We start from the raw sequence: 25,823 nt of genomic DNA on the forward strand, positions 1-25,823 counted from the left end.
CCCAGACTTCCAAGTCTATCGCCGCCTATGCCTGCAAGTCACCCGCACTCTCCCAAAGGTTGAGTACGCTTGGCCTGTATATATATATATATTTTTTTTTTTTGGACATGGATGGCGAATTTTTCTAAGAATTTGGCTGACTTTTCTTTTTTCCTTCTTATTCCACTTGGCAACCTATTATGACGTTATGTAAATCTAACAAGTTCACTTTGCTGTATGATAGCATTTCATGTTCGCGCTCAGTTTCGTCAAGAACGGTCTACAGACTCCTTTTTCCTTGAGTTTTATTTTTCTCTTCCTTATTCACAATGGTACCCAATTTATCGGTTTCTCGTGTATGCGGAGGCTTCCAGGGCGATTTCCACGGCACTTGGTCCTTCGATGACTTCCAATCCCATTCTTTGCTGGCCGGAAAACATTACGACAGCCCTACATTCAATCTCCAGGAGGAAGGAATAAAATGGTTCTTGAGACTTTATCCAGGAGGCAAACCGAGTCTCTCCGCTGACTTTGTTTCTTGTACTGTCTTCGTGAATAGCGAAAAGAAAGCAATGAAAATCAGGTGCAACATTTCCTTTCGTGACACGGAAGACAAAGTGTTGTTCGCATCGGATAAGGATGATTGGGTCATTCTCACTGCCTCAGGACTTAGTTACGATAACGTTATCCTGGGGGAAGATTTGGCAACCGAATTGTTTCTGGATATTCTGGTGATAGGCGTGCAAGCGACTTATTGTTTCACTTCTATCGTCACCGACGAGCGTGTGAACATTCGCCGTCCTGAAATCACCCCAATGGTGGATTTCATCAATGACCTGCGTGATCTGTGGATAAGCCAAGAAAATACGGACTGCGTCATATCCGTGGGGGGTCAAGATATCGCTGTCCATTCGGTTATACTCGGTGCTCGATCGCGTGTTTTCGAGGCCATGTTCGAAAATGACAAGAAGGAAGAGAATCACCGGTTGGAAGTCACCGACTTCCGTAAAGACACTATGGACTCCTTCATGGAATTCATCTACTCGGGGATGGTGCGAAAGATGGACGTAGATATCGCCGTGGAGCTTCTGCGAGCCGGTGAGAAATACGAGGTGAGTGACTTGAAATCGTATTGCAGTAATTACCTCGTGTCCATTTTCGATCAGTGGAATATTTGCAGGATTCTCGTGGGCGCGGACGTTAGCAACACCGCGGAGCTACGCAACAGCGCCCTCGTGTACTTTTGTGATGAAATGACGAGTGAATTTTTCGAATATGCGATGTTCGAGGAGCGGCCACGACTGCTTCGCGACATCGTGGTCTCATTGCTCGATGCGAAAGAAAAAAATGATGAGGATTAAATGGTATTTCTATTCGAACTATTTTTTCTTCCAACTTTTAGAATCTCAACTCAATAGTATTTATGTCTCGTTTATATGTTAAATATTTTGTTATTTAAATTAAAATTGTGTTTTACTATGAATAAAAATTGTTGATAAAACTTTCTCGCCATGTTTTCATATTTATATATGTACTGGGGGCTCTGCCCCCCCCCACCACCTTTGGCGGCCAACATCCCCCCCTCCCCTTCACAACATAACTTGTTTATGACATAAATGTCGCTTGATGTCAAGTGTCGTGAACTTGTTTATTTCGTCCCACTTCGTCAGCGTGCTATGGAAAGGGACACGTGAAAACATCAACTTACTGAAGACGCTAATTTCGCTATAATAAAATAAGACATGTGATTCATCAAGTTCCCCCAGAAAACTTGCCCATGCGGGTCCCCAGACTCCGATTCGCTGAATTTTAGTGTGGCCCAGACTGGATTTATCTCGGGCTACCGATGTGTTGCAAATTTTACAATGTTAAACAACAAAAATCAATGAGATTCATCAAGGGACAGCCAAAATGAAACCTGCAAACATTTCCATGGGGCTACGACTTGGAGGCTTGTCGGTCATCTCCCCGGTTAGGGGCCACGAAAATTTTAAATTTTTATCAATTTTACAACGAATGAAATCCAGGGCCCCGATTCAGTAGCGCGGACCCAATACTCAGATTGTTAGTGAGGGAGCCAGGCTGGGTTTAGGGGCTCGCCATCTATTCCAGCCTAAGGACCCTGCTGTAGGATGTGGGAGCCTCTCGGTATATGCAAATAACTTGGTCCCGATGAGTCAAATGGGTCCCGCGCAATATATGCTAGAGTTAAATGAAAACTGGACCCAAAATCCGTAACCGATTTCCGTCACTCAAAAAACGTCACCCACTTCCGTCACTAATTTCGTTTTCATAGAAACAGGCCCTTTTCGAGTTTGTGATTTTATATTATAGAGTAGATATGCATATTATTCAGATATATACAGTCCATCCCAAATTCAACGTTTTCCCTCTTAGTACGACTCGTTTTCGTGGTCCCAACTTTAATTCTTGAGATTTCCCGTTTACAACGTTTTTCTCATGACGATTTTTTAAAAAACGTTATAAGCGGGATCCACTGTATGTTTCCGATTCCTTCCCAGTTTATATTGGTTGCGGCAGAGAAATTATGACTAATCGTTTGCCAGGGCTTGATAAGTACCAGGTGGCTATTATGGCAACTAAGAAATTGGTGCAAGTGCTTAAAATTTTCTTTGCTCAATTGATTTAAAACAATTTTGCAGCAAAAGGCAAAAAAGTTATTTAGGATTGTTTTTCTTTTTTTGGGGGGGGGGGAGAAAAAAACATGCTTTGCTCCTAAATTTTTTTCTATTTGTTAAGCCCTGCTATTACAATAATCAGAACTTATGATAACAAGTCGGCATTCCTAACTTGTAGGCCAACTTTGTTCTGAGTTGGATATGGTTGGTTCTAGAAAAAAAAATGAAAAATATAAAGTTAATTTCCAATGTATCAAGGAAGTTTAGGTTTACCAATTGAAATTTTATTGCGAAAAAATGCCAAAGACGCCTAATAAAAATGCAGAAGCATTCGATACTAATGAATTAAAAAAAAAACGAAAATTTAATTGTCTTGGAATATTAATGTCGGAAATGTTTCCGAAACTACTGATATACCAGAACTAATGACGGAAATTTTGTCTAAGATATTGATATTCCAGAATTAGCACTTTATTTGGCAATGTTCCTCTCAAGCAACATGTATGGTTTTCTCTCATAATTTTCAAGAAAACGCATTTTATATTTTCAGCTAGTTCATGAAGTTTCTATAATAACTAGGGCTAGGATTTTTATGCCCTAAAAAGATTTTTCATTATCTCAGATTTACCAAACACACACACACACAAAAGTTTATGAAAAAAAACCCGATTTTTTTCTAGTCATTGAAGACCTCGTTTATTTTTTCTCGGTGTTGATGTGTGCACTGCAACACAGTGGATTTTCTTTCTGCAGCAACTTCATTGTCGCACATTAGCAAAACAATATTATTTCGTCTGTACAGAACACTTTCTCACCATATACAGAAGCGAATTGCTTCAGTTTGAAAATATTGAGGATCTATGGCTTTTATATATATATATACTAGGGGGCTTTGGCGGCCAACCCCCTTCCCACTTTTCTCTTTACATTATATTTGTTTATTTCGTCCCACTTCATCAGCGTGCTATGGAAAGGGACCTGTGAAAGCACCAGCTTACTGAAGAAGCGAATTTTACAGTAATAAAGCAACAAAAAACAAATGAGATTCATCAAGTACCCCCAGAAAATTTCCCCATGGGGTCCCCAAATTTAATTTGCTGAATTTTAGAGGGGCCCCAGACTGGATATATCTCGGGCTACCGATGTGTTGCAAATTTTACAATGTTAAACAATAAAAATCAGAGATACATAAAGGGGCCCCCGAATTGGAACCTGTCAACATTTCAAGGGGAACCTGACCTGGAAGCTTGTCGGACACCCCCTGTGAGGGAACACGAAAATTTTTCATTTTTAACAATATTACAACGAATAAAATCCAGGGCCTCACATCCAGTAGCGGGGACACAATACGCAGATTTTTAGTGGGGAATCCAGACTGGATTTATCTCGGTCTTCCGCTGTTGCAAATTCTACAACAGAAAAGAATGAGATTCATCCAGGGCCCCCAAAATGAAACCTGTAAACATGGGGCCCCCGACTTGGAAGATTGTCGTTCATCCCCCGCTGCGACTGTCATGCAAAATTTTCATTTGTATTCGTTTTACCAACGAATAAAATCCAGGGCCCCAACCAATTACCCGGGACACCAAATCCCATACCTTTAGTGGGGCCCCAGACTGGCTTTATCTCGGGCTTCCGCTGTTGCAAATTCTACAACAGAAAAGAATGAGATTCATCCAGGGCCCCCAAAATGAAACCTGTAAACGTGGGGCCCCCGACTTGGAAGCTTGTCGATCATCCCCGGTGCGAATGCCATGAAAAATTTTCATTTGTATTCGTTTTACCAACGAATAAAGTCCAGGCCCACCCACGCGACCGAATTGGAAAATTTTATGGAGGCCCCCAGACTGGATGGGGACTGGAAGCCCCCTTGGGCTTCCGCTATCGCAAATTTTTCAACGTTAAAGCAGCAAGAAAACAATGAGATCCATATCAAGGGGGCCCCTGGAAATTAAAATTTTTAACTTCCCCATGAAGGTATACGTGCAATCCCCCTCGGTACCCGGACTCTGTGTGTTGGGAGCACTCTCTCGGCATGACCCCCCCCCCCCCCAAGAGCAGGGCTGGCAGGGGCCGGAACGATTCTCATCACTTTTCGATTTTTCAGACGATAAATTAACCACAGAGGGGGGGGCCCCTGAAAGCTGGTTTGGGGCTTGCCATCCAAATTCCGGCCTAGGGGCCCTGCTGTAGGATGTGGGAGCCTCTCGGTACATGCACATAACATGGTCCCGATGGGTCAAATGGGTGCCGATATGTGCTACAGTTAAATTAATATTTGACCCAAAATCTCATAACCGACTTCCGTAACACAAAAACGTCACCCATTTCCGTAACATAAAATCGTCACTAATTCCGTTTGCTTAGAAACAGGCCCTTTTCGAGTTTGTGATTTTATATTATAGGAGTAGATATATCACAGAGTCTGCTCGAACTTGATCAGATGCAGTAACAATAATCACTTAATCGATGGGCTGACCATATTTGCTTAAGAAAATACGCGAAACTGAGTTTCGAAATACGGGAAAATGCGGGACATTGCCAAAAATAATTCCAAACGTAAGCAAAGTCGCAAATCCAGGAAAATGAAGCACCACTTCAAATTGCAGTGAATTTTAAAAAAAAAACAAAATATTTTTATATTTGTGGTTGTGTAATTAATTATCGAAATGTATTTTCTGAGTTGGGAATAGAATTTTAATCGTTGTTTCGAAGAATAAGTCAAGTTAGCTTCGTTGAAAATACGAGAAAACCGGGACATTTTTGCAAAAAAAGTCGGGACAGCCGACTTTTTATGCAATTTTTTCTGTTTTCCAATTTTTGAAAAACATAGAACCGCTACTATCTCGGCAAATACGGGACGTATGGTCGCCTTACTCATTGAGCCAAAATTTTCCTTTGGAGTAAGTTCATCTCCAACTTCTCCCACAATAATTCTATTCAGAATTAATGTGCTGCCATCTCTAGACAGAAATGTATAGCTGAGTATTTGGCTTTAGAAAAGCATTGCACTAAATTAAAAAAATAATTATTTATATTAAATAGCAAAATTTTAATAATAATTATTATTTAATAGCAAAATTTTAGCACAAATGCTAAAAAATAGTCCCTATTTACCAATATTTGGCAATTTTTTCCACGAGTTACCATGAAGAAAGAGCTGTCGTCAGAGGCGAAGAACCAGTCTGAAGCAAAATTGGAATACAAACGTTTTTAACAGCTGGCTGATGCGAAAGTATATTTTGGAAAAAGTGAAAATATTCAACTGCCCCTGCGGGGAAGCGAAACCACGTCCTTTCACTTTCGAAACTCAGTTGCACGTATTTTCTTGAGCAAATATGGTCAACCCATCGATTAAGTGATTACCATTAGTGCATCTGATCAAGTTCGAGCAGATCCTGATAAAAGCCATAGTTCCTCCTTTTTTTGAAAAAATTGACCTTTTATAAAGAATTATGAAATACGTAAAATATGCTTTAAAATTTTGAAAATATGCTCTATCACGTAAAAATAGCATAATTTATTTTTTGCATATTTCGCTAAGACATAGAAATCCAAGCCCCCAACAATAACCATCAGAATGGCTCAAAGATTCCCCGTACCTCCTATTTCTCGACAAGCCAAGCAAGTATGATTTTTGACCATTGCATTTTGGAGGAAAATACTGTACCATGTATGTACTGTACCGCACTGGGGGGGGGGGGGCCGCTTAAGTGCTCTAAAATTGTTCCACATGTCACTCAAGGGATCTCTAAATGTGCCACGGATCATTTATGTGTTCTGGAACTGTGTCGCGGGTTACTTGAGTGATCTCTGAATGTACCACGTGACACTTTAATGCTCTGGAATTGTGGCACAGTTCATTTAAGCGATCTGTAAATGTGCCGCTTAGTTCATTTTTACAAAGTTCTGTTTGAGGGGGAAAGCCACATATCAGATAACCTTCAGGGCCACATTTGGCCTCGGGTTCACCATATATGGCTGAAAGGGTAGGTCGCAATGAATTTTTTAAAGAGAAATTTTGAGTTCTTACCCTTCAAATAGCACTGATTTAACAGAAATCGATTATAATAACATATAAAGGTATTTCTTTCGAAATTTTAATTTTTTTTTGTTTTAGTTTGGTGGGGGGAGGTTCGCGAGCCCTTATATCCCCCCCCCCTCTCGCTTGCGTTTCTGATCTCACCAATATGTGTTAGGAGGTAGGGGGCAGTGCTGACGAAATTTCGCTGACGAGGGGGTCAAAAATGGCTAAAAATTTGCTGACGTAATACTTGAACAGCCCCTTATAACTTTTTGGAGAATGAATAAAAAAATTTCAAATCAATTTTACTATACAAATACAAATACAATTCATTCAAAGCAATCATGCATTCAAAGGTGATTTTGCACTCGTTTGCAAAATAGTAGTCTGTTTGCAATTATGTGAAATTACGAAAATTAAGTGCCCTCTCTAATGATAAAAAAAATCCAATCTTTTCAGATGAAGGAAAGACCCCCCAATTTCCTTCCCCCCCCCCGCCCGCGCAACGGCCTTGACCAATACTGCTTTGTCCACCAATGTCAACATCACAATTAAAACTTCATGTTGATAACTATAAAATTCAAAAATCAGCTGTTAATCGTACACCCTACATTTTATAGGACTCTGATTTTAATATTTCCACTGATGTGTGGTTCCGTGTAGCGCCCTCTATCAACAGAAATTTGAACTATTTTTTTCTTCAGGGGTCTTTCAAGTATTACGTCAGCATCGGGGGGGGGGGGGAAGGGGGTTTCGGATTTGCTGACTTTTGATCACAAGGTGGGGAGGGGGGTTTGAAGGTTGCTTACCACCCTTTTTGAAGATATGAAATATTCTAAACAGCTGACGAAATTTTGATGACGGAGGAGGAGGGGTCAGTGTTTTGCTGACTTTTGCTGACAAGGGGGAGAGGGGGTCAAAAATGGCTGAAAATCTGCTTACGTAATACTTGAATGTCCCCTTATAAAAACAATTCCCCTTCCTGAACATAACTTTTATATAAGTCGCATTCTCGCAAATAATCCGCTTCCTTCAATTTTTATGAATTTTTAAACTATTTATGAATGTTTATGGGACACCCAGTACTTTGAAAATGAATACACATTAGATAATAGAAACAAAAATTTATTTGATTTGTGTTCATTGTGCTGAAAGGATGATTTTTGTATGTACAGGGAGTGACAAAAGGGTAGGCTTTTCTTCCAAGCGGCGTCTAGGTCCAATCGAAGAGACTGGGCAGAATGTCGTCGTCGTAATTGTCTTTAGCATCATCAAAGGATTCTGCATTATGAGATTCCAAGTGGTACGTCAAAGGTTTCACTTCCAAGTGGTCCGCCCCTGATATTGCCACCTCCGAGCACGTCTAGGAAAATGAATGTAAATTTTTTTTTTCAGCTAATTTAATACATAATTTTTGAATCTACATTGTGCCTTATGGCATTAAAAAGAAATGAAAAACTAAGAATAATGATATAAATTTCTTACCCTAAAAGCCCATCCTGGACTGAGATCAAGGGAGCCTTTAGCCTCGTCCTGGAACCAAACATATTGTATTAGGCCGGGATTACATTATAGCAGTTAAGGGGCCGTTCAAGTATTACGTAAGCAAATTTTTAGCCATTTTTGACCCCCCCCCCCCCCCGTCAGTAAAATTTCGTCATCAGTTCTGCCCCTCTGAATCCTAACGCATATTGGTGGGATCAGAAACGAGGACATAGGGGAGCCCGAGCGCCCCCCCCCCCACCCCCCGATGATCAAACATTTATTTTTTTAATGCAACAAAAAAAAATTTTTTGTTGTTATAACTTTATATGTTGTTATAATAAATTTCTGTTAAAATTTTCAATGGTATTTGAATGCTATGAACTCAAAATTTATCTTTAATAAATTCATTGCAACCCACACATTCCAGAGCATTTAAGCGCCTCGTGGGCACATTTCTAGGTCACTTAAATGATTCGGACACAGTTCCAGACCACTTAAGCGATCCGTGACACATTTAGAGATCCCTTGAGTGACATGCGACGTAGTTTTAGAGCACTTTAGCGGACCCCAGTGTGGTTCTACATCACTCAAGTTACCCGCGGCGCATTCTCAGATTATTTAAGTGATCAGCGGCACGTAATTACGGATCGCTTGAGTGATGCGTGGCACAGTTCCAGGGAACTTATGCAGCCCGGACACATTTCCAGATCACTTCGATCCGCGAAACATTTAGAGATCACTAAAGTGGTTCTGTAGGGCACTTATCAATGGGGGGATGTCACTTCAAGTGCCCACAAACTATCGAAAGGTTTTTCTCGTTTTTGGCGCACCGAGTAAGATGCCATTAAGAATATTTCATATTTTCATAAAGGGTGGTTGATGGCATAAGCATTATCCTCTTGTCATCAAAAGTCAGCAAATCGGAACCTTCCCCCTCCCCACTCCCATCGATGCTGACGTAATACTTGAATGGCTCCCATAGATCTTTTACAAAACTTGGGGAAAAAACCACCAGTAAGCCAATTGGATAAATTTGCTCGAATGTAACCAAGACACTTATTGGTTGTATTTTTCAAGTTTTATAAAAGAACGATAATAAAAGTATTATAGTGTAATCCTGGTGAAGCCGATTTGTAGCATATTTTTCATGGTGTTAAGACATATATACATGAATAGCTCACGCGTCACTTTTCGCCTGGATAATTTTTGCATAGTGAGCTAAATAAATTCAGTGGCCAATGCACATTGACACGCACTAACTGAATCAGTTTACAACCGGGATTAAACTATAAACGTTTTTTAGAAAAGTTATTTTATAAAACATGAGAGAAAAATTCAGCCAATAAGCGTATCGGTTACATTCGAGTAAATGAAACAGATAAGCCCGAGATTTCGGACATTGGCCAAATCAATTTCGGGCTTTGGCAGTAACATGTAATATAGGATGCATAGCAAACGGGAGTATGACATTTTACTGGCGAACCGTTCACCCTAGCGGTGTACCTCCAATTAGAAAAAGTTTCCAAATAACGAGTAGTACTCAGATACGTCATTCGTATTGCAAGGGGTTGTATAGTTATTAAAATAAAATAAAAAACCAATTCTTATACAGTCCCCGTGTACTCAAAACCCCAATTAGAAAGTTGTTGCCCTGTCTCTCCTAGTGCCCACTACAAAAAACTTCCATGTTTTTAAGTGAAATATTCACGGAGATGTTCGAAAAACGGGAAATTTGGGGGGAAACAGCGCTAAATGCAAATCAAACGTTTTTCCCGCATTTAGAGCTGTTTTTTTTTCCTGAATTTCCTGTTTTTGGAATTCGAATATCTCGATGAATATTGCACTTATAAACTTAGAAACATGGAAGTTTTTTTAGTTGGCATCAGGAGAGAGAGAGAGAGGGCTTCTTTCTAAGTAGGTTTTTGGTCACACGGGGAATGTATAAAAAGTTAATGTTTTTATTTCAACAACTATATACAATCCCTTGCAACATGAATGACGTTATCTGAGTACCACACGTTATTTGGTAACTTTTTCTAACACACTGGAAGTGTATTTCTAGGATCAACCGTTCACCAGCAAATGCCATACTACCTGTTTGCTATGCACCCTGTATATAGATATAGATGGCAGCATCAACTGACGTGCGTAATCTTGCTCAGGAAACTCGATAAAGTTCACTTGTTCGTGTCAGAACCATCTGTTCAACAGATGGTTTAAGTCAGTGTTTCCCAAAGTGGGCAACATCGCCTCCTAGTGGGCGATGAAAAGATCCAGGGGGGCGATAGAAACCACGGGTATAACAGGATACCATGGGTACGCTTGAGTGGTGGGGGGGGGGGTGACGATGAGAGAATAAATTTCTCTGAAGAAGGGAACGATGGGAAAAAAAGTTTGGGAAACACTATGTACTAAATGAACAAGAGTATTTATTCTACTCTGATGTATTACAATTTTTCTGGAATAAAATGGATGTCGCTATATACGGAATAACGGGTAATGAACTTATACAAGCTGTAATAAATAATTCGAATTTTTCTCCATGAAAATTAAGGATCAGCAAAAAAAAAATTAACTGTCGATATATTTTTTGAAACACGGGACGTTTGGCCATGGCCCCCACACCCAGGAGTAGGGCCCCTAGGCTGGGATCTTTCGCGGGCATCCTCGGTCAGACTTCTCACGGGCGCTGCTTCTATAGTTCATGTATAGCGTGAAAAAGCAAAAAGTGATGAGAATTTTCCCGAGCCCTGTTAGCCCCGGCTTTGTGGGGGGGGGGGCATGCGTTTGGCAACTGTAATTATGTTTCTCCAAAATACAGAACAAAAAGTTGGTTTTACCTGCATGTTGACCAGTTTTTCGTGGAAACAGCTCATCATCTGTTAAAAGAGAAGTCATTACAGTGTTAGTTGTTATCAAGTGTATAAGCTAAAAAATCGACACGATTGCGAAAAAAAAAAATTGGAATGCAAAAAAAAGATACACAACCGACTGCAGCTCCCTCTAACAATTTATACATTGACTGTGTTTCAGAAATATAACAGTCGAATCCCGTTATAACGAACTCCTAGGGACCGGTGAAATCACTTCGTTATAACGAAATTTCGTTACTAAGGAATTCCAGGTTTTTTGCATTGTTCCTATGTAAAATTAAGTTGGGGGGGGGGGGGGAATTATAAAAGTGTTCGTTAAAACGAGATTTTTTTCGTTATAGCGGTATATTCGTTAAAACGGGATTCGACTGTATTCAATTATGCGTTACGGATGGTTATCCTTTGATGACACTTTATAAAAAAAAAGTCGAAAACTGAAATGTACAGTCAACCCTCGGTTTACGAACACCACACAAGCCGGCGAAAAGCAAACCTTGCAAAATGGACTCAATCCCGATTGGATGTCTGTGGCCGCGAATGCCGATTTTTGTTATAACGGAAGAGCTGATAAAATTTATTGAATTTAATCGGAATAAAGCTCCCATCCCCAAATACGGCTCCTGTTCTCCATCTCATGGATCATCTTTCATGAATTTGGCTTACAGAGATTTTGAGGTCTTCGTTATTGTAAGATGACAACGATCACTGTCATAATTTTCATTTCATCATGGATGGTTATTTTTTCAGTATTACTTTTATAATGATTTTCATTAGTTTTATCGTCATGCGTGGGATATGTTGTAAAAATTTCAAACTAGAAATTTTCAAATTCCCATAAACGGATTAATTCATTTCACATTGATTCGTACCGAAAAAAATGTTTCGGTTTGCGAACAATTCGGTTCACGAACGCACTTCAGGAACGAATTAAGTTCGTAAACCGAGGGTTGACTGTATCTAAAGAGCAGTGAACTGGGTCACCGTTCAGTTAGAATGATGTATCTACAGAGCTCCCACTTGTTGTACTTTTCCTACTTTTTAGTAAAATGTCCTACTTTTTCTAGGTTTTTTCCCTACTTTTCCGCCTTGTCAACAAAGTTGGTGCAACTTTCTCAAATGAAGAGGGAGATCATCGAAATATTGCCAAGCAATACAAATTTTGTAGATTGCAATCAATGGCTCTTCCTATGCAGAAATTGTATAGTATTTTCAAGTTATTTGAGGGTGCATGTAGACCATTTGGTTTATTAATTTTTCTTTTGCTTAGTTTAAGGGTTCAAAAACTCATTTTGTGTGGTCATTAAAAACTTCTGTCTGGATGGGAGAAATAATTTTGTATTTACTACTTCATGGTCTTGGACTATTCATTGTACAGTAAGTAACATTTATCATTCAAAATTATGGTGCACACTTTGTGTATAGGTGAAACAACAGTTTGCATAACACAAAGCAGTTGGATATATAGGCCTACTCTAGGTTTTTACGATTCTGATGCTTCACAATAACTATTCAATTGTATTTTGTATTTTTGGGCATGCAGGGGCAAAAACAATATTTAAAACGCTCAGCAAAGAGCTAAAAAAAAAAATGATTGCATACTTGCTCTAAAAGCACCGTTGAACTACATGACGAGCCAGTGGCGTCGGAGCCGGGGGTGCTGTGGGTGCTCGAGCACCCACGGAAGTTTGTAAAACGGGTCCGAGCACCCACAGAATTGATTCAGAAATCGAAATTTACTACATTGGACTCAAGACGAGCACCCACAAGTTCGAAACACTTCCGACGCCCCTGTGACGAGCTCAATGCCAGATTTACATGAACGCAAAAATGAAACGACCAGACCTGATGAAAGGAGTTCCTACAGAAACTTTTTCCCGGCACCCTCAGACAAAGGGGTCCTCAAATCGACCAATTCTCGAGTGAAGGAGACATTCCAGTGGATGGATTGGGAGGTTATTTTTATTTCCGATCGCCTGCTTATCTCGCCATCTAATTTGTCACGATACCGAAACTTATCTCGCTTACCTTAGCCCAGACGTTGGAGTCTTCACAAAAACGCAGTCTCGTTAATTCGGATTCTTTGTTGCCATCGATTGGGAAACAAGATTCAATGGAGCGCCGGACCTTCAAGAATAAGATGTTCCAAGTATTATTCATTACCTAAAACACTCTAGAATAAACAATCCATGATACATTGTTCAATACTCTGAATGCACTTCATCTGTAAAGGCAGGTACAGTAAAACCTGTTCAAGTTGGACTCCTACGGTTTCATTAAAATGCATTTGTCCAAGTTAGAGAGGTGTCCAAGCCAAGATACTTATACAGGGCGATTCAGAAAAGATGGGAAAATCTTTAAGAGGTGGTAGTACACACTAATACAAACAATTGCCATCAAAAAATGCATGGTTTAACATGAAACGCAAACGCGCCAGTGCGTTTCGAAACGGTAGCTCCGCAAACGTTAAAACGCCATTACTGTTTAAATTTATCGGGAGGAAAAGAACACTCCGTGCATGAAAATGTAACCTGGGAAAGAAGAAGAAACCGTATGCAAATCTGCGTCACAGTGAATAAAAGGCGCGAACGCCAGCCCTGTGAAGTTATTCCATCGTGCAAAACCGTTCTAAGGGTGTGAACATAGTGCGTCCGTATTTCAAATACTGGAAACCCGCGTCGTCTTCGATTGGTTAAAACCCCGAATTTCAAGTTTAAAAAAAGTTGAAATTTGAGTTTCTAACCAATCGGAGAAGACGCGGATTTCCAGAATCTAAAATACGGATGCACTATGTTCACACCCTAACAGTTATAACGTACGGGATAATGGCGCACTTTAGTAATACTGGAAAAAGTAGACATGCATTTCATTTACGAAGCTGCAAACTAAAGTATTCATCATTCACCCATTATTTGCATGCATGGTGTGTATTCTTTTTCTCCCGATAAATTTCAACAGGAATGCTGTTTGAACGTTTGCGGAGAGTCCATTTCCAAACGTGCATTTGCTTTTCTTAGACCCGTGCATTCTGGGATGACAATTGTTTGTATTGGTGTGTACTATCACCTCTAAAAGTTTTTTTCATCTTGCTTTTGAATCACCCTGTATAGAGATTGTGCTTAATTAATTTATTTATTTTGTAAATATTCCGTGTTAAAGGGGATCATGAAAAGTTCCATTGAAAACCTTCCTGTGCAGGGAAGTGTCTAGGATACATAGGTGTCCAAGTTGATGGGTTTTTACTGTACATATGACTAACATAACCCGGCCACTTCATCCATTGGCTAGACATTGGTAACAACACTAAATTTTTGAAATACACAATAAATGCAGAATACAAAAAAGTAATTGATTGATTTTTGAAAAGAACTCCTATGTAAAATGAATATATTTTTTTTTCCCAATAACCCGATTTACGGAAAATTCATCGACAACAATTCACCGCCACGCAATTCATCGATAGGAAAATTCACAGACAGTTCGTTACCAGTGAGTGAATGATTTGGTGAATGAGCCAGTAAATGGGTGAGTTACCAAGTGAGCGAGTGATCATATCAGTGACTCACAGGCCCATTTCCTCATCTTCTCACTGTAATTTCCTGATTCAATCACTCTCTTTCTTATCTACTCACTTGCTCATGTCACTGTGCCGATGAATTTTCCTAGCGGTGAATTGCCATGTCGGTGGGTATTCCCTTCACCGAGTGAATCTTCCCATCGGCGAATTTTCTTTTTGGTGAATTACGTGGCGGTAAATTGTCGGCGATGAATTTTCCGCACTATATATAGCAACAAAATCTCTTAACAATTTTAGCGACACGGTAGAAATCACCAAACCCCCTCTTCAAAATGCAATATTTTTTTTATTTATTTATTTTATTTTAAACATTTGACATCCTCCTGGAGTAAACAATTTTTTTTTAATGTATTAAAATGAAATATCCACATAAACATTCATTACAATCTGCTAGGAATCTCAATATTGTTCCGGATATTGTCTTTCCTCACAGGTTCTCTTGACTCATCTTCTACACACCTCCCTTCTCTCAAGAGTAGAGGATGGAAACAAAATGCAGGACGTCGCAGATTTATTTACAACAGCTATTTAAACGTATTCACGAGCAGGTATATGACGAAAGCGGCTTCTCTAACATACAAAAGATTTCGTATTTTACTACTCAACCCCCCAAGTTCCGCGTTGGTGGTGCTTTTATACAGAGAGCAAGATTCGAGAAAGTTTCCCCCATTGTGCTGTGGTGGTCGAGTGGTTATAGTGCCGGACTCGTGATGCGAGGATCCGGGTTCGAACCCCACAGTGGTGGTCGGCTGAAGTTGGTTTTCTGTGGTTCCCAACTTCAAGGCGCAAATGCGAGCCGATCTCCCCGTTAAAAAGTCTCGCCACAGAGAGCAACAGTCCTACAACGGTAAATCATTCAACCATAACACTTCACTCATAGTTTGTAAAACTGGGGGCAGATGACAGCACTACACATAACAAGCATTACACAGAAACAAACTTTACGTCAGGTGCACTACACGTACACGCACATTCCCGCATGTACCGATTCGTTGGGGGGTTCCGCAGGGGGGGGGGGTGCATGTGTGGTGTGACAGTAGTAGGTAGGGGCTCGGGGATCCATGATGTTCTTAAGCAGCCACCTCGTTGGGCAATTTGCCTGTTGTGGCGTTGTATTTGTTGTTGTTGTTGTTGTTCTCGTGAGATCCCATAACTTCTCTGGCGCTATGACGTCACCAAATCATCAGAGCTGTCGCTAAACTTCGCCAAGTTTGTTGCCGATTCGGCGAGATTTAAAGATATCAATACGTTAGTTTCATTTTTACCATTTTTACATGAGATAATGACTAGGGCTAGGATTTCTGTCTTTTCGGGTTTTTTTTTTTGCATATTTCACTATTTTTATGTGATGGAGTGTGTTTTTATAATGCCAAGTCACCATTTTGCACATTTTTGCATTTTCAATGGAAAATATTTTTTCCCTTGACCTTCCATTTTCTCCTGAAGACTAGACAAGGTAGAGTGAGCTTTGGTCTGAGTTAGGTCCGACCGGCCATGTACGGTCCCGTTCAGTACACCCGAGCTCCAAGGAAAGATTGAGATATCCGTTGCCTCTGTAGTCTAGTGGTCTAGGACGTTGGTTCGATTCCCCGCAGGGGCAGTTGAATTTTCTCTCTTTTCAAAAATATATCTTCGCATGAGCCAGCTGTTAAAAACCTTTTGTAGACAAGGTAGACAAAAAATGGAGGGAATTAGTATTTAGACCATCTGTGCATTCATCCTAGTGATAATAATACTAATTCCTTCTCCCCCTTTCTTCATGCTAGAGACAGAATTTTACAAAGTAGACCTGTTGCACGATAGTCATGTCCTCAAGGATTTCCTGGTGATCTCTCAAGTTCTTCTCCCACTATCCTCTGCGCCTCCCCCCCCCCCCCCCCGCAAGAATAGCATTGCAGTGAAAATTGATTTATAAGTTTTTGTGTTGATTTTTCATTTATGTTGCTATGTGTTCAGAAAGTGCTGCCACCTGTCCTAGAATCCGCAAGCAACAATTATTGGGTACAAGACAGAAAAAAACAAAACGAATCTTCGTTACGAAGTCGAAAAAAACAAAAAAATACATTTCGTATCAACCAACAAAACAGTCAATTGCTGATGCCCAGCATGAAAAATATTTTAATGCTTATTAAGTAAAAATAATTATATTCTGAAAAATTAGAAAATCAAATTATAATCCCATTTCAGCATTAAATGAATAGATAAATTTGTATTATAAAGTCGTCGTCCCCTCGGAATATGCTTTTAGACAGTAAACTTTCGGTTTGGTACAGAAACTAAAATAATTTTTACCGAAAGCTGTGTTATTGATTCTATGAGAAACCTCTACATTTTTGGTAGTTGATAAATTGAAGGATTTCTTTTCAAGCTACAACTGATGATTTAATATAGGTTTAATTGCATTAATATTCTTCATTGGTATATCATTTCAATAAAATTTACTTTACCTGAAAAAGAAAAATTTTAGGGCAGTTTTCTTGTATTATATATAGAGCATGTATTTAGATTTTTTAGTATATAAATGCATTTTCAAGCACTTTTTAGGTCATAAAAATCCTAGCCCTAATAATAACTATTTACAGGCTATAAATGACATAATAAATGATAAATATTTACATAATTTTCGTAATAATATCATGAAAAAAAGTTACTGGATAGGCTTTGCTTTGAATTGGCCCACAAAGAGCTGAAAGTTAACTTTTGGCCCTTTATGGTTCGATTCCATAAAAAAACGTATTAAAATCTTTTCACAAACCACGTATGGTAAATGGCTGCTGTGATATTTTGGTCTTTAATGGAAACAAATCAACACAGAAATTTAATTAATTGGAGTGGATTTTTTTAATTAGTTACAATTGGCGAATTAAAAGTAAAATATACAGTTTTTCCTTTATTATATTACTTATTTACTTTATTCATCTATATAGGCAGATAAAAATCTTGCTTAGGCCGGGACTGCACTATAAAAGTTTGATAAAAAAGTCTTTCGCAAAACTTTAAGCCTATCAGTTGCATTCTCTCGAATGTAACCGATACGCTTATCGGTTGCATTTATACATATAGAAGAAAAATCTATTTCGACTTCGCATCCTGAACAGCGAGTAACCTCCGTTATATGAGGTCATTTTCCCATTTTGTCTTTTGTCAACTACCAGAGAAGGAACTTCATACAGTTCCGAAACGCGTCTAACTGTTATTTTTATTACGTTTGTTCTTATGTATAAGAAATGAGATTTTTTCATCTGTGCATATATAACATATTTTTCTCCATCGATAGAAAATTTGAGAAAAATGTATTAACGCTGAATTACCAGTTTATGAGCAACATCCTTGCATCTGAGCATCTTCTTCCAAAAGATTTTTCCGTTCGTTCCTAAAAATTGAAAGAAACAGTAAAATAATTTGAAGCATCACCACAGATAAAATGTTATTAGCATGATAAACATGATCCATTTTTAAACCGTGTATTTGCCCAGAGTGGCTCTTTAGTGGGGGGGGGGGGGGGATATGCCAAGGGAAAAACAGCAATGTCTTTTGCCGATTAAGACGCTTATAAAACGCTACATGATACACGACGAAATTAGCCTAAACTATTCATTCCCACGAGCTTGGGGCGTATAGACGATTTCTGTGTCTAGAGGCCAAACCATTTTTTTGGAGGGCCACTGAACCAGATTTTATGCACAGTATTTTAACGTGTGTAAGTACATATCTGTATAATAATACTATAATAGATGGTATTATACATACATATCTTTTCAACTTTTAAACCAAAAACTCATGGGGGTTGAACTATGTAGAAAGTGGATTGACGGTAAAATACGGTAATTGATGGGGGGGGGGGGGGGAGAGGAAAGTCACACATCGTAAAAATATATATACAACTATATGAACTCACAATTGGATGTAATTCTCGCAAAAAAAGTGAGTTTAACACAAAAACTAACTGAAATTGGAAACTAATGACAGAATTCCAGAACTAACGAAAATTAAAACGGCAACATCAAGGAAACAGATATTTTTTGGATTTTATGACGAGGTGAACTCGGAAAGAAAAGGCTTCCGCTGGGACACGAACTCGGGATCTCTTGCATTCCGGGCAAGCATCTACACACACTGGGAACGCCGACCCTGCCTTCTTTCGACCAGACTTTTCTTTCCGAGTTCACCTCGGCATATAATCCAGAAAATATGTTTCCTTGATAAATGGTTTTTTTTCCCAGCCTAATATATATCTATAACGACAGAATTCCAGAACAAATGAGAATTGGAAAGCAATTTATATTCACAATTCATTCTAATATATACGAAAAAAAATTTAGATAAATCAGAAATTTCTTTGGAATTCAGCTGAAATATTATCTTTTTCAGAAAAAAAATTTAGAGTCAAATTACTTTGATGTTTGGATCATGTTTCTTATCCGTTTCCTTAGCATTTTTTTTTAAATCATTCGACGAAAAACATGAATCATGAGGGGAAGAAAGAAATGGGATATTTAATTTTTATAGATGATCTCAGCTTAATTTCAATCATGTTTACATGTCTGACCCTCTATGGTCGCTTGTATATTTCAATATACATGGTAAATACATGATCAAAAAAACCATTATAGCAATTTCTTTTCTCAATTTTTTTTGTTATTTTAGAAAATGTAAGTACATCTTTTATAGTCATTTCAGTAAAACACGGCTATATAAGCGCAATACTTTTTTGCCTAGGAAGAGTTGATTCCTTGTCAGTGAAATTTTTTGAGAGCTGCTGAAACTTTACGTGTTCAGAGATTGATAAAATCTTCTAATCACCAAATTGAGGGGATTAGAAATGATATTCAAGGTTAACACTATTCGACTTTACAAGCAAGATTTTATCAGTTTATAGATAATATATTGAAATCAATGCAAACTATATATTTTACCGTTAATTGGCCGTTGTGACGAATTAACAAAATCCACTCCAATTAAATTTTCTGTGTTGATTTGATCGTTTAAGTTAAAAACATGTTGCTAGCAAGCATCAATTTTCATCCGTTTTTTGCAAAAACAATTCTTTTTAGTACTTTTAAATGGGGGTTAATGTTATCCATTACCAAATTCTTTGAGTACTCTTCGGCACTGGCATTCAATATATCTAAGCAATTCAATGCAGTATGCAGTAAAACCCCTCTTAACCGGTCACCCCTCTTTTACGGCCAAATAATTTCCCCTTGTATAAAAAGTATGCATTTTCAAACTCCTGATTAACGATTTCTCTCTTTTACGGACGAATTTTTTTTTTGTCCCACCGGTGTCCTCAAAAGAGAGGTTTCACTGTACTAAAATTTAGTTGTCAGCAACAGTAAATCATTTTGAGCAATAAAAGTCTGCGCATTTTCGACAAATTCTCAGTACTTGATATTTAATGAAGTCATCAATATCATACGTATTGTTAGGTGTTGATTTCAATCAAAATTTGAAGTTACCAAATAAAACACAAGACTAAAAAAAAACCTAGCACTTTACAACATTATACCGTAAAACCTCCTGTTTGCGTTCACCCGCGGGACAAAAAAAATCGTCCGTAAAAGAGGGGTGACTTTTAATTAGGGGTTTGAAATGCATACTCTTATTATATAAGGAGAAATTGTTATTTTTCAACAAAAGAGAGGTGATCGTAATCTGAGGGGTTTTTTTCTGTAATCTAGTGGGGGGGGGTGTCCGTATATAGGGGTTTTACTGTAATTGGGTGATTTCAATCTCTCGACCATGTCTTTTTGACCAAAAATAATCACTATAGTATCAAGTGCACCAATGAGATTTTTTTTCTATGGTGATTAATACCCAAAACGGTAACCTATTAGTACCCTATGGTGATTAAGTACCCAAAATACTTACCGAATTTTTTTTTCGGTTTCCTTATTTTCATTTCAATCAAAATATGATTCCAAAAATTGCTAAGGAATACGCTTAAAATGAAACCAATTTAAATTTCAAAAGCTTCAATCATGACTTAAGGTTTAAAGATGGTTTTAAATTTGAAATTCATTGCTTCTGGTATCACACTTTAATTTTTTATGATAAAACTCACCACACGAATGCTTGTAAATGGGATCGATGGTGTCGGCATCAGTAACCACAGTAAAGCAAACCACCAGCAGGAGCACGGAGGTGAATAATCCCGACATCATGGAAGCCATAATCCAAACAACACGACTGACACTTTTTAGCGCTGATTGAATGAATAGAGTCTGAGGACGGATCACGCACAGTATTAAGGATTGCGTATGGGATGCGGCTCGCATTGGTTGCGCGTGTTAATGCTCGATTGCGTCAGACTCTACGTTACAGATAATAGTCAAAATTTATATTTACAGTCTATAAACACTCTTTTTCCTCCGAAATCAGTGGAGGTGGACATGTGCATACAATGATATGCGCTCATAGAAATGACACTAGTATATAAGCGTGTTGTCATTTACTCAAGTGTCAGGTGTTCCACCCACGAATTGACGTTTTTAGCACATCATTTTCCTAACTTATATCTTATGACGTATATCATACGCACTACGGTTGCCATGTTATGGTTTTGTAATCGCATGGAGCAATGTTTATGCTCTTTATTATGGACTAGAAAACTTACTTGTTATTATAAATACATACTGGCCATTCGAGGAAACCCTATTTCGGGTGGTTTCACCGAGTCACATGTTAATTCAAATTATGATTATGTTCTCCTAGAAATATTCAATTTACGGAATTGACCGATACCATTTTGATGGTTTCAAAGGAATATTAACATTTCGAAGGAATTCTGGGAATGATTTTCCTTCAAACTATATAATTTGATATTTTATCTATCATGTTTATATGCACCTGAGAAAGTGAAAACGGGGATGCGAATATAGGTAAAACCCCTCTTACCGGATAGCCCTCAGATACGGTCACCCCTCTTTTACGGCCAAATAATAATTTCCCTATGTATAATAAGAGTATGCTTTTTAAACCCCTGATTAACGGTCACCCCTTTTTTAGGGACGAATTTTTTCGTCCCACCGTTGTCCGCAAAAGAGCTTTTACTTTATCAACTGTTTTTTTTATAAATGCGATAAAAGCGTTTGATAGGGTATATCATTTTTTGGCATGACCTGCACCAGAGTCAGGACACGGAGTTATGCAGGAGCGAATGCAGGGTCCTCGAACGTGGAAGAAATTACTGACGGTATGCATAGTGAAAGGGGGGAAAGGGCCCGAATGTCCACCTCTGGACTCAGCCAAGTATAAAAATATTTCACAGTATGGGGGGAGAACCCATGTGTCCCGTGGTATGGCGCTGCTTACGAGACTATCCAACGTCATAGAAATTTCACGTTCTTAAATTTTTTGACGTGGATACTTTTGAACTTAAGGGCCGTTTACACGGCTTTAGTTGACAAGTGCGCAAGTGCAGAAGTGATTTAGTTGGTAAGTCAGATAAGAACGGTTCTATTTTTTCCGGTTAAGTAGACGTATGCGCATGCGCTAGTGGGCGTGACCTGCCGCGCTGGAGGGGTCATTTTGATCTCAAGCGTGAACCTGTTCATACTCCGTCGTCTCCTGAAGTTTCGCTAGAATTCCGCGGAAATATTGTATGGTGAGGTGGCCAGAGGACACAACCTTCAAGTTTGTTGAAAAATATCTTCGCCATGAATGTTTGTTGAACTATAGAAATGAAAATTACCTTAACAAACAAGCTAAAAATTATTCGATGTTGGAAAAAGCTATAGAATATTCTGTCGACGTGATGTCAGGAGTGGAAAAAAATTGAAGATTATATTTCAAAAATATATATCGGGTGGGGAGGATTTATACATTAAAAACTGGAGGGGGGGGGGGGGGGGGTTCGAATATTTCTCTCGTCCAGAACGAATTTGCTGCCATCTGTTGTAAAAATACATGATCAAATATTTAATATAAAGATGTCATCTATAGATTAAATTAAAAAAATAATAATGATTTCGAAAATTTGGAATTAATTTTTGTTTAATGAATTTTTATTATTTAATTTTTAACCCTTAGAATTTCCTACGAATGCCAAGAATCTTCTCCCGTATTTTCGGCTTACATAATTCATAATTTATCTCCTCTTCAACTTCGATTAAAATATCATATAATCGATATTTACAACTTGGACGAGAAATAGAGAAATCTTTTATTTCTTCTCGATGACTTACATAAGTTTATAATATGTTGTGTATTCTTTTTTCCCCTGTAGCGTCATCTCTCGCCCCCCTTACGTGGGTGCAGAGGCGAAAAAAGGGGACAAGCGAACTGTTTCCCTTGCGTGACCTACTTGTTGCTCAGTGTGTTGCTCTCGCGCAAGTGATATAGTTTCTCCTTTTTTATTGAATAAATTTATTTAAGTGAATAAATTTATATTCTTTAAAAAAAATATCATATAATGTGGCTGTGATCACAGTATTCTTAAGTTCTACCTGATCATCTTCATCCATCGTTACGAAAGCTATGAGCTTTAAAAAAAGGCACCTCTCTGAATGCCAGATAAATAAAAAATTATTACTATTATACTCCCGCACGTTGCGTCTCTCTCTCTCCGTGGATTTGAGTAGACTGAAGCGCGCATGCGCTAACTGCGCTCGCCTCCGTAAAAATTATCCAATGAGCATCTACTTGCCACTTATACGTGTGGACACTTTCAAGAAGAATCGGTAAGTTAAAATTAAGTTGCCCACTAAAGCGCTTGCCTCGTGTAAACGGGCCTTCAGTCATCTTGGTAAGTTCGATAAATTTATCACTTTTACCGGCGAATACGCATAATACCCACGTGTCCTTGGTAAAATTTGATAATTACTTGAAATTTTTCGCCTTTATCAGTGATTATGCATAATACACTAGTCTAATTGGCGAATTTGATAAATATGAAAAATAAAATTCTAAATGAGACTAGTATATGTGATGAATTTAGTCGGACCACGATATAATTTCACGATCGTACCCCCAAAAAATAATACATGTATGAATTATCATGTATATCATGTCATATAGGGCGATTTATCATGTTTACCAACGACGTGACACTTGGGTATTATGCATAATCGACCGTAAAAGTGATGAATTTAGGAGAAATTTATCAAACACTTACCGAAAGGCTCTGCCGATTATGCATAATAACCGGATTTGTCGCACTTACTGGGAGCATAGATATCGTAACAGCATGTGTTAAGGCACGACTGTGGAAAGATGCTCAAATCATTTCGTTGTCAGACAGCTCCAACCAGAGTCGCTCGAATGTTAACTCTTAATGCAGCTTTGGTTCCAACTCATCGCCATGGGCTTACACCATGGTTATCAAACAAGATTACCATTGACACTGACGTGGCAAGTATCATAGCATACTCAATTCACAAATATGACTTTTATTACTTTTTATAACAAGCAATCTTTTTTATAAAGCATCAATTTGTGTTTTGCATACAATGTTAAATTTTTTTTTTTACATAAATACAAGTTTAGTCGCGTCAAATGACTCGATTTAATAGAATTGACATATTAAAATGTTTCAACAATAGATGACGCTACTAAATATGAATCTATTGTGAACATATTCGGGGAGGGGTAATAAATTAGGCTTTTTCGACCATTTATTGCACAATTTTTAAAAAAAATCTATATTTAATTTTTTATAATCCATCACGAATACCGATGACGTTCAATTTTGAGGTCTAAATTATATATTCACTGTTATTCGTGCAATTCTACTTCTTTTTTTTTTTTAGATAAACTTGTTATCTTGGCAATTTCCCGCATAAAATGTGTACTGCTGTATAATGCTTGCAAAAATATACACGGTAATAAACAGGGAATAAAAGAGAAGTAATTCGTCTTATCTCTCACATCGAATAAGATCCGATATTGAACGTATATTGGCTGCTGGATTATCTTCGGAATCATAATAAAAATTTTCTGTTTTGACAGCAGCTGCAAGAGCCGTGTAATTATTATCAGAAACCAATAAAACAATTTTGTTTGGTCGATAATATACGCATGCATATTTTCACCAACGTTATGCCTACATTAAAATAAGACAGACACCCTCACCTGCGCGGAATCAGTGGTAGATCATGCTCTTACGTACAATTCAAGTAATTTTAATTTCATGCATATGTTTAAAGTGTTTTCCGGTTGTGTGCTCGCCGCATTGCCCTGGCGTACCTTCTTGTGAGTGCAAGAAAACGCGCGCTAAGAAAACCGACGTGACGTGTCGGAATGTGCACGACTTGCACGTCGTGAGTCGTGTCATCGAAAACATGAAGGATGAACGTATCCACGATCTCAGACTGGAGAAATGCTCCGTTAGGCTCTTGACGAGGGATCTGCTCGGCAACAGCAGTGTCTCCAGCTTCATATCCGACTGTCCGCTCGAAGACGTCGAGGAAGACATCTTCGCCTACGTCAGGGACCTATTGGAAGTCATTATAAAGAACTCCCGATTCGTTGAGATACCGATCGGGCTACGATACGCGCCGACTTTGAGAGACATGTACATCGGAAATGGGGCCTTGGAGACACTTGGTGAACAGCTTAGTGGCCACGGCCAAATAGAGTTCATTGTACTGAGAAAGCACGCAATTACTACCATAAGCGTAGATGCATTCCGGTCCAACACTCGGACCTTATATTTGGATCTCGGTTATAACCGTCTCTTGTATGTTCCAGAAGGCACATTCGATCCCATGGCCGGAATACGAGAAATCCACTTGACCAACAACCAACTTGTGTCACTAGATGGAGCTTTTCGGAAACTGAATCTTCAAGTAAGTTTTAATAGTCAAACGATATACGAATCGTTTAGTATTAGATCACACAGTGGAACAACAGTTCTAGATAATAATACATAAGATAATGTGATTCAAAATACACTCTATATTCTAATTCATTAATTCAAAATAAATCCTAATTTTGATTATGTGTAAAAAGTCTGTGAAACCCTAAAAAGTCTCGCCACAGAGAGCAATAGGCCTACAACAGTACAATTATTAAATCATTACACTTCACTCGTAGTTATAAAAATTGATGGCAGATGGAAGTACTACACATAACAAGCATTACACAGTTTCAAACTTCACGTCAGGTTTCACTAAACGTACATGCACATTCTAACACGTACCAATTCGTTACAAGTTCCGCAGAGGAATAAGGGCTACGAGTGCATGTGTGGGTTTAGTAGCATTTCCTGTATGTCTGTAATAACGTATGAATATTTGAATGCCGATACT

At 38.5% G+C, this 25,823-nt stretch overlaps 2 protein-coding genes across 3 annotated transcripts in view; one reads left to right on the forward strand and one right to left on the reverse strand.

The window, feature by feature from the left end:
• The first annotated feature begins 208 nt into the window (after positions 1-208).
• The window catches only part of LOC149084622 (uncharacterized), a 34,607-nt gene continuing 8,992 nt past the window's right edge, over positions 209-25,823 (forward strand). The window contains exon 1 of the mRNA XM_089235015.1: positions 209-1,091. Coding sequence (XP_089091141.1) covers positions 309-1,091 — 783 coding nt within the window. The 5' untranslated portion in view covers positions 209-308. The remainder of the gene's footprint in view (positions 1,092-25,823) is intronic.
• LOC149084623 (uncharacterized) lies at positions 7,752-20,973 on the reverse strand. 2 transcript variants are annotated; one of them, XM_089235515.1, is made up of 6 exons: positions 20,639-20,973; positions 17,886-17,947; positions 13,026-13,124; positions 10,968-11,006; positions 8,128-8,175; positions 7,752-8,005 (listed from the first exon to the last, which is right to left on the reverse strand). In XM_089235515.1, the coding sequence occupies exons 1-6, from the start codon at positions 20,850-20,852 to the stop codon at positions 7,856-7,858; spliced, it is 612 nt and encodes a 203-aa protein (XP_089091641.1). In that variant the 5' UTR covers positions 20,853-20,973; the 3' UTR covers positions 7,752-7,855. The 2 variants fall into 2 exon arrangements, with proteins under 2 accessions (XP_089091641.1, XP_089091642.1); XM_089235516.1 differs by lacking the exon at positions 13,026-13,124.

Source organism: Pholcus phalangioides, unplaced genomic scaffold (genome assembly GCF_987345545.1).
Source record: "Pholcus phalangioides strain wild (caught in Gottingen) unplaced genomic scaffold, Ppha-v1.0 ptg000008l_1, whole genome shotgun sequence".
Lineage (NCBI taxonomy): Eukaryota > Metazoa > Arthropoda > Arachnida > Araneae > Pholcidae > Pholcus > Pholcus phalangioides.